We start from the raw sequence: 10377 nt of genomic DNA, 5'->3' as shown, positions 1-10377 counted from the left end.
TGCAAATATTTCTTGACTGCATCGGTGTTCACTGGGTTGAGTAATTTTGGCCCATCCATCCCAGTAAGATCAGAGATCCCCTAGAAAATGCTTTCTTTATAGCATAAGGTCCCTCCTAGCTTGGAATCCATTGTCTTCGGAAATCCTTTTGAACGGATAGGATCCTTCTAAGCAACAGATCTCCCTCGTGTAATTCTCGTGGGTGGACTTTCTTATCATGTGCTTTTGGTACATCTGGCCATGACATATAGCTTTCAATCTTTTTTCTTCGATCAGATTCAGTTGGTATACTTCATCCTCCAACTTTTTCAGAGTTTCTCTCCATTGTTTTCTTTTAACCTCAAAGTCATAGTTAGCTAACTCTAATGGGGATGGTACAACTCTCAGATGTTATTCATAGGCTGAATATTCTCGAGATTAACCATCGGGATGTTATCATTGACTTGATTACTTCACCATTGCTCATATTCTTATGATAACTTCAATCAAAAGTGAAGAGGTTTACATGACATGTTTTCTTTCACGCATTAAGACCCCTTTGAATTTATTCTTGTATTGCTTTCCTTTGAACGCAAACTCTGACCCAGATAAATCCCACGTTGCAAGAATAAACTGCCTCGACCCATACTGCATGGAAACTAACAGAGGTGCATATGCTACAGAACCCTAAATACCTATCAAAGGAACTTAATATCTCTCTCCATACCTATAAAGTATGTATGAAGAGACGTTCCATGAAGCTCGCTATAATAAATTATCATCTCTGATATCTTTGAAAATGACCATCCATTTTTCTTCGGTGAAACCTCCAGATCATTCTCAGGAAATGAAGTCTTTCAAAGGTAAAAACCCCTCAAGAAACACTTACCCAGGTGCTCTTTCGATTTGCTTGAAGTAATTAAGGATCTTAACTAGAAATAGTGGTGCATATCCTATGAAGTGTCATTCTCATTCTCGTCTATAAGAGTTCAAAAAAAGAATGTCTCGCCTAAAATAGCTGGAACGGGATCTACGTGCCTTTTTAATCTTTCAAAAAAATTGACCACTGATACATCAACATGCCCCAGGACCTTCGGGAATATAACTAGCCCATAAATGCCAAGAACAAACATGTCAATCTTTTTCCTTTTGTCGAGATGACGATCGATTACTTCTCTCATAGCAGTCCAGGTGTTGTACTCACTATCTCCTTTCTTATTAATACTCATAACAACCCATTCTTCACTCATTCCAATCATCAAGAGTATGTTTTTTGAAAGAATGAGTATTTGGCGGTACACCCTGTCTACTTGGAATATCGACAATGGATCAAAGAGTGAAACTCCTCTATAGTGGGTGTCATATCCACTCTCCCAAAATAAAAGCAACTGTAAGCGGGGTTCCATAATTATGCAAGGAATCTAACTAGATTTCGGTAAATTGGGATGTCTAGGAGATAGGAGATGTCACCATACAACTGATGGAACAACTATTTATTATCTGCTTCCCATCTTCCCCATATCTCTTTTAGCTCACTCAAATCATTTTGACGTACGTTAATATAGGTGTAACTAACCAGATCTGACACATACCCAGGCTATAAGCTATCTCCATTGGCCAACTGGGACTATTCAGACCACCTCAAAACATCTGCATTGTCTTCTACATCTTTTTGGACCCTTCGTTCCATATACTTGCCTTCTATATGGAAATTGATCACGGATCAACACCATGAAATGAATAGTGCAATGAAAAATTGAAATAAAAAAAAAGAAAAGAAAAAATTAGTTAGTAACCATAAAAGAATCAATAAGGAATAATATAATTTGTCAATAAAACCTACCCTCACATGTTGGCTACCCAATCATGTTTTTATAGTGTCCTACCCCAAACATGATTTCTACCCCCATGTTTTATTTTCACATAAAAACCTAACCTCATGCTATCTAGTTCGCATGCTTATTCGAGAAAAATAAACCTAACCACATGATCTCTAGTTCTCATACATTTACCCGAAAGGAAAACTTATACTACAGAAATTAAAAGACTCAAAAAGCTTTTCCTTTTGTATTCTCCTCATGGGATTCTTAAAGTTCGGGTTAAGCTCTACCTAGGCTTGGGTTTCTAGGTTCACTATATACTGGATTCGGCTCTAAAGTAAAAGGTTCTCGAATTGTCCTTGTTGGAACCCCTTGGGCTGTCAAACCCTCAATCCTGGCCCATTATAGGCTTTCAGATTGAGTTCAATTAGAGGGAACACACCTCCTTATGTCCATACGGAGGTGAAAACCATCATGAGGACCATAAGGCGTTAGCTCCAGGAGCGATCCACTATCCCATACGGAGGTGAAAACCACACGAGGGAGTAGTTTCTCACTTCTAATTAAATCGGACAGAGTGGGGTTTTAGCTCATGTTATGTCAATGTAGTGCATAGTGTGTGAGGAAAAGTAAAAACACACAATCACACAACACACAAAAATCATTCCTCAAATCCAATAAAGACACAATTATATATGAAAACATTAACAAAAAATTAGTACAACTATTTAGTGGTTAATCAAATTGCAAAAAAAAATTTAAACCAAACAAGGGATCAAAAACTAAATTAGTACGAACTTGTAATTTTTATTGCAAAGACAATTAATTAATTGACTAATGCCCTGACTCTCTAAAAAAGTCCCAAGTGAAGTCGCCAAGCTATCGAAATGCTCTTTTTCTTAAATTTTTTTTATTTAATTATTAAGTGATTAAAAAATCTCGTCTCGATTAATTTAGCATTTCCCTTAATATAAAAAAATAAAAAAATGGTTCGAGGAGTCGCCATCAATCCTTGATTAGGGTGTGATTGGGCACCCAAAACGATTGTCATTTTAATAAAAATTAATTTAATTTTATTAAAAAACATTATAGGTCTACGTTCCAAAGAATTGAATTCGGGAGTCGATTACGCGTGTGGAAGGATTAGCACCCCCACAGTGCCTTGAATAGGTACCTAGTCGATTAATTAATTGTCTTTGTAATAAAATTCAGGAGTTAGAGTTTAATTTAATTTATGAGCCCTTAAAAAATATTCTTTGAAATTTAGAACGAAACATAATAATATTTGATTATTTCCCATCGAGAGGAATCAACCTCTCATACCTTAAAGCAGTCAATTCCTACTCCAATCGAAATAAAGAAATATTACAATTCCATTCTAAAATTCAAATGTATAAATGAATATAAAAAACAAGTTAAAAATTACTAATCTTTTTATAAAGAAGAAGGATGTTCGATTATTTAAAGACTTCAAGATCGGACCTTTTATAAGTTTTAACGATCTTTTCTTGAAGAATTTAAATTGACAACATTTCTTTTTCTCACGTTCCCAAATTTTTGGCGTGGTCAAATTTTAAGGTTTCACTTGACGAGATACACTTTTATTTTAAAATTTTCGGAAGTAACTTTCTTATACGTTAAGACAACCACCCCACGACGACCTTAAAATGAAAGAATATTACCCTTAGTCTAATTATTTGGGTGGAGTCGAGTAATATTTACGAGGGTATTATACATATGTTGTAACAATCCACTTGCTAAATAGATGATGTACAAAATGTCAAAGCAAATGTAAATGTACATGTATATATATATAATTTATAGAAATGTTAAAAAAATTGATGATGCTTAAGTTTGATTAAACAGTGTGTAATCTAAAAATTTAAAAGTAATATATACTAATGTCCTAACTCTAGCTTATTTAATAGTTTGAATAAAATAAAAACTAAAACTTATCATATTACCATTAGTGTATATGTTTGAATATGCGAACGATTAGATTAACATCAGAAATTAAATTATATTTAACATATGTATGTATGACTCAGCATGCGTATGCAATCATACAGAGAACATGATATAAAAGAATACATACATGCGCATAGGAAAATAAGAAAATAACACAGTGACCAAGATAAGAGATCATATAAATCTAAAGCTAAAACCATATATTAGGCAGAGGTCAAGTCATAAAGCACAAATAATAGCATTTCAGGTACTAAAATCAAAATAAACCCATAAATATGTGTGGGACTAAAATATACATTTCGAACATAGCATAGCAAATGTGCAAACAGTAAAATTTAAAATAACTACATCCTAGGACTAAAATAGAAGACGTAAAAATAATGAGATACAATCAAGCATACAAAAATTACAAAATAGGACCAAAATGCATCAGGATGAAGATAAAAGGAATTATCGGGACATTACCCCTTTTCGAATCAGACGCGGGTTAGCTCACCCCCTCGAAACGCTGCCGTTTCGGCAGCAGTATAGGGGTGATATATTGGGTAAAAATTTACCCTATCTCATTAGGCCTCCCTCTTTTTTCACCTAAATGCTTTAACCCCGCCGTTCTCTCTACTCTTCCCCCCATTCCTTTCCTTTTCACTCTTTTTCCTTCAAACCATTCGGCCACCATGACCGCCGCCGCTTCGACGAGGGGCCGGAGGACTAACCAAAACCCCAACTAAAATGACCTCCCTCAAACCCCAAAAACGACACGTGTGACGATTACCTTCGACGAATCGGTGATGTTTTGGCACCGGAGGACGACAGAGACGCTTTTCCAACAAGGCGAGGTTTCTCCTTTTTGTGTTTTTTTCTATCTCCTTGGGTATTCAGTTGCTCTCTCTCTCTCTCTCTCTCTCTCTCTCTCTCTCATAAAAGGCTCTCCCCCTCCCTTTTCTTTCGATTCTCTTCGCTGATGGTGGAAAGGGATCTCCTTTTTTTTTGTTTTTGGTGGCTATTGTGTTGTTTCCCTGTTCTCTCTGCCGATTTTTTTATATATATTGCTCCCGATTTTCTTTTTTTTTTCCTTTTTTGATTTTCTGTTGATATATATATCTATCGCTCTCTCCTCTTTGATGAGAATGAGGCATTATTTTAACCTCTCTACACTGTTTTGTTTGCATACAGGAGGGAGGTCCTCTGCCACTGTCGAGGGAATGTATCAGAGGACGTGCAACTACTGCAGTTCCCGCGTACAACAGAAACGATCGAGGCGTACACATGTGGAAGCTTGAATGGTAGCTGGAACGGCGAGCGGGCGTTTCACACGCAAGATCCGGTCGATTGGGAAGTCTGGTGCGAGTTCGGGGTTTCAGGTGTGCTATGGGTCGTTAGATCTCTAGGACCAGATCAAACGGTTGAAAATCGGTTGCGCGAGGTGCCTTGGGACTCTTACAAAACCCTAACTTTTGAGCAGATCTGGGCCATTGGTTTGGCAACAGATCTGATGGCTCAGATCCTTTGGCGGCTGGACAAAAGAGGAGGGCTAGGGTTTTCCCCAATGCCTTTTCTAATGCGCTCATTTCGATTAGGCCTCCACCTTTGGGTCATTCGTTTAATTTTGTAACCTTAGGCCTGCAAACAAAGTTAATAAACAATTACTATTCATCATTTTTAATTAATTAATTAAATTTTTAGCTTACATGTATATATATATTAGACTATATTCATATATATATATATATATATATATATTACATGTATAATAATATAACTACCGAGATATATATTTATAATAACAATATATGATATATATATATATTTAATCAATTTAATTATTTATATATTTAATATATAATAATAATTATATACACCCATAATAATATCTATAACCACACGCATAACTAATAATTAATCCTAATATAACAAGTGATAATATAATATATAAACCTATAATATACACACTACTTGCATATGTATATAATCAAGCACCCTAGACATAATTAAATAGCCCAAATCAACTATTCGAACTAATTAATTAGTTCATAGACACAAATGAAAATTCAAAGTCGAAAGTCTCGGACAAAATGAGCATCTACGATGAAAAAATAAGTCGCCACCAATCATTTTTAAGATGAGATTGAAACACCTACAATCAGGTAAATTTAATAAAACATTTCATTTTACTAAAAATACTAAGTTTTGGTATACGAAATCAGAAATCAGGTTCGAAAGTCAGTTACGCGTGAGGAAGGATTAGCACCCCTACAGCGCCCGCAATTCCATCTTTTGACACCATTTCCCCTTCTTCGATCTTTCATTTGTTCCTCCATTTTCAATCGAATAATCTATCCCAATCTTATAAATGACGAACCTACAAAAGACACAATTGCTATTGATTAGTTCATGTGAGGATTTATTTCCATTTATTTATTTTTCTTTTTTCATCACTTTCAGGTTTTTTTTAATTTTCTATTTTTTTCCTTTTTTACTTTATTTTTCTTCTGTTTTTTCAATTTTCTCTTTCTCCCATTTTCTTTTCCTTTTTCTCTTTCTATTTTTTCAATTTTCAATTTTTCTTTTTTTTTCAACTAAATGTTAATCCTTGAGAATTGACTCATCTATAAGGGGAAATCAAAAGTTCTCACACTTTTTTTGAAAGATTGTGCGAGTTCTCCTATATGAACTACGTATTCTTTCGTAAGGGTCATGTTGAGATCGAACAAGCTCTCATATATAAACTTCTTATTCCTTTGATCGTACTGATCTATCTCCTTATGAGATGAGATCTAGCAAAAATGGCAATGTTAATCCACCTCCTTCTGTGATGGAATCAAACATAATGTTAATGATGATCTACCTCCTTCTGTGATAGAATCAAGCAAAAAGGTGATGTTGATCCAACTCCTTATGCGATGGATTTGAGAGAAATTATAATGTCGATCCACCTCCTTCTGTGATGGAATCGAACAAAATGTCGATGCTGATCTACCTCCTTCTATGATAGAATAGAGCAAAAAGGTGATGTTGATCCAACTCTTTATGTGATATAAAAAGGGAATATTGATCCACCTCCTTATGTGATGGGATCCAATCTATAAAAATTGTCATATGTTAGTGTCAATTGTGTTTGAAGTAACTGAAGGTATTGACGCGAAGGTTCTCGAATCTTTGTTGGATCTACTTCTTTAACATGGAATTGTGAACTGAAATTTCTGCTAACTTCTTGAATTCTTTTTAAACATTTCATTTTTGGAAAGATTAAATGAGAAACTTTAAAAATCACTTTCTCATTTTGTACAAACATCATATGAAAACATTCTGCCCAAAGGTCTTATAAATGGCACAAAAGACTTATCATCCTGCTTGAAAGGCTGACAGATAACCTGAAGGACTTAATTATCATGCTCAAAAGATTTACTGATGGCTCGAAGGACTTACCAATTTTGAAAATAGTTTATTGGGTAAGAAACTTTGGAAGTTGCTTTGTTACTTTTCATTCATTTTCTGAAAATCTTAAATAATAAACTTTGAAAATCATTTTCTTATTTTTTATGAAAATTATGTAAAAACTACTTAGTGGTAGTGTAACATGACCCACTTCAAAGCGATATTCTTCTGTGGATTGGGCTCATTTGTTCTTCAGGTTCTGCCACTCTGAACATGATTTCATGCATTTTTGGTTTTAATTATAAAGAATTAAGTATTTATTTATGAAGATATGCATGCAATCAAATATCTATTTATGAAGATATGCATGCAATCAAATGTATCTAAATGTAATGCATTTCCTAATACAAATGATGTTCTCATGGGTACAAAAACATTGATTCAATTTTCTTTTGACTTCAAAGTGAAGAATTCGGTCTTCCTTTGATCGATCAATCTTGTCTAGAGTTTACTCTGATATCAACGTGGCAACTTGCCATCTCAAGCTAGCATTTTCCGAAGAATAATCTGATCAGCTTGGTCGTCATGTCTTCTTTCTCTTTTATTTTTGTTTCTTTATGAAAATATTCATAAGAAACGTTCTCTCTCTTGAATTCTTTTTGCGGCTAGTTATATGATCTCAATTCCTTTTTTATCCTCAAACTCATCTACTCTATCAGAGTTGTTTCTTCAAGACCCTTCTACCAACTGAAGAACGAATGATTTCTTTTTCACAGTAAGCTATTCTTGTCTCTATCTTCTGTCCCTATCAATTCAAGAAAAAAAGCTCATTCTTGATGTCTTTTTTATCAGAATCTTATTATCTCAACACGATCTGAGTTTTTTTATCATTGCCTTTTTATTTTCAAACTTCCTCAAACGAGTGATCAACTTGTCTGATATAGGAATGCCCTGAATATTTGTTATGACTTGAGATATCATAAAATCTCAAAGCAATACATACCCCTTCTTATTAAGGCAGTTGTCTGCTTCTTGGTCGGTTATTAATGATGTCACAGAGTGAAAAGTTTTATTCTTGAGTATTCTGATCTATCAAACTTCATTGTTATAAGAATTAGAGAATGTCTCCTTTTCCCTTGTATCACTTTCAATTGAGGCAGAATAAGTTTTATCAGCTTCTAGGACCTCATTCATTCTTCATAGGTCATCTTGTTTCTCCCCATATCATAACACCTTGGGAAAATTTCATTGATGGGGATTGAATAACTACCCCCACGTAGCTTCTTGAATGAATTCAGTTTGTATATCTTTTCTTGACATACACTCTTTAACAAATGACTTTCAAGGTTTTGGGCTACTTTGGACTCCATACATTTAAAAGATTATTTCAAAGTAATACCAAGAAATCTTTTGTTTTCTTTTAAACTATGCTAATCTATTTATAAGATGCATGTAAATGAACAAATTTCGGTATGAAATGAAAAAATTAGAATTTTTACAAAGTCATGGCAGTCATAGAAAGGATAAAAAAAATAAAGTCATATGCCTCGATGTTGAGTTAATCGATCGATGGAATAGGCCAAGAGGGGGGTGAATTGGCAATAAAAATTTTGGTGGAAGCTTTTACAGAAAATTAAAAATATTTGCACGACGATTTAGAGTGGTTCGACTTTCTCAACCAAAGTCTACGTCCATTACCTTAGCTATCCACACTAAGGATTTTCCACAAATTCACTAATTTGTCTTTCTTTTTGAGGACAAAGAGTAACCTTACAACTCCCTCAAGAATTATACCCCGAATTCTTGAGAACACTCTCTCTCAAAGAGAAAAATACAAAATTTGCAAACTTACAAAAATCCTCACAAGGAAAGATGTTTGCACAATTCTAGAACAAGAAAATAACACTCAAGAATGAATACAATTGAGTACAAATGGTGTTCTTGAAAGAAAAATGAATATTGAAGGAAAATTGGCTTGAATTGCAAAAACTTGGTGTTTGATGCTTTCTCTCTTGTTTCTCAATTATTTCTTCTTTCTTGTAGTTGATTAATGGCTTCTAAGCTTGTTTAAATATTCCTTCAACTGATGTTGAACATTGGGGATTATTAGTGGAGTCAATAGAGCAGCTATTATGTGAAAATAATAAATAAAACAACTTGGAGCGTGGGCGGAATCAATGCCCCTTCATAGGGAATCGATTCTTGCAGTGTAAAATTCAAATATTTTGACCGTTATGAGTTGGGGGGAATTGGTACCCTCCGAGTAATCTGTTATTTCCCGGAGCCAAAACCATTCAGGGGGAATCGGTTCCCCCCTTGGGGGGAGTTGATACCCTCTGAGTAGCTGTAAATTTTTGGCTTGAATAGTGCTCGAAATACTTTAAAATTGTTTCAAAATTATTTTAAGATTGAAACTTAATTTTTACACTTTAGTAAAGATTGAAATTGAACTTTGAAAGATTTGGAGTAATATTTTGATATTCAAATAGTTGTATCGAATATACTTAGAAAATCATTTGTAAAATCTTAAAATTCTTTTAACTTAATTTGTTATATATAAACATCAAAATGTTTTCAACAATCTCTCCCTTTTTGATATAACAAAACATTTTAGTAATTTTAAGATTTTCTTAACTGAAAAATCATTTTTGAAATCAAGAATTAAGTTTGAAAAATTACTCCCCCTTACTATAACACTTCTCCCCCTTTTTGTTAAATCAAGAAGACTCTAAGACGTTTTTAAACAAGGGTTTTGAAAATTAAACCAATTGATTCTTAAATTTAAGCTGCTAATATCAAAATCAAGAGAAAGATTAGCCATTAGTTCCGTAAGCAATATTCACAAATAAATGTGTAATGGAAATTGGTCATATATTCTAAATGAATCAAAATTAATGAGACCTTAATAAAACCAAATTCAAACAATCAAACCCAATATATATAAATAAACATTCAAGTTCAAACATCCATATCATCCAAAACAATCACAAGCAAAATGTTTTAACAATTATAAGTTCGAAATCATCCTAAGAGAAAACTAATCAAGAAACAAGGCCTAATCGTCCATCGGTGGATCAGGAGGTGATAAATGTGCCCATATGTTGGTCACATCATGTGTAAGCGCAATGACCCTCTCGTCCATAGCGTCGAAACGATGATTCAATGCTTTGTTGTTAGTAGTTAGATGCGACTCGATGGATACAAACCTCATGTTAAGAGTCTCATAGGCGATCGG

At 34.0% G+C, this 10377-nt stretch overlaps 1 protein-coding gene across 1 annotated transcript; it reads left to right on the top strand.

Annotated features, from left to right (window-relative positions):
• Window positions 1-4344: 4344 nt before the first annotated feature.
• On the top strand, window positions 4345-5420 carry LOC120166958. Its single transcript, XM_039176112.1, has 2 exons — window positions 4345-4638; window positions 4941-5420. The coding sequence occupies exons 1-2, from the start codon at window positions 4556-4558 to the stop codon at window positions 5377-5379; spliced, it is 522 nt and encodes a 173-aa protein (XP_039032043.1). The 5' UTR covers window positions 4345-4555; the 3' UTR covers window positions 5380-5420.
• The last annotated feature ends 4957 nt before the right edge of the window (window positions 5421-10377 follow it).

This window comes from Hibiscus syriacus, unplaced genomic scaffold, assembly GCF_006381635.1.
Source record: "Hibiscus syriacus cultivar Baekdansim isolate YM2019G1 unplaced genomic scaffold, ASM638163v2 tig00111650_pilon, whole genome shotgun sequence".
NCBI classification, from domain to species: domain Eukaryota; kingdom Viridiplantae; phylum Streptophyta; class Magnoliopsida; order Malvales; family Malvaceae; genus Hibiscus; species Hibiscus syriacus.
This window is presented reverse-complemented; position numbering and strand designations above follow the sequence as displayed.

Excerpts from the sequence above, each read along its gene's own strand:
- LOC120166958 (XM_039176112.1), top strand. The coding sequence starts at position 4,556 with ATGTTTTGGCACCGGAGGACGACAGAGACGCTTTTCCAACAAGGCGAG. Across the intron at positions 4,639-4,940 it reads GTTTTTTTCTATCTCCTTGG|GAGGGAGGTCCTCTGCCACT; the intron begins GTATTCAGTTGC and ends GTTTGCATACAG.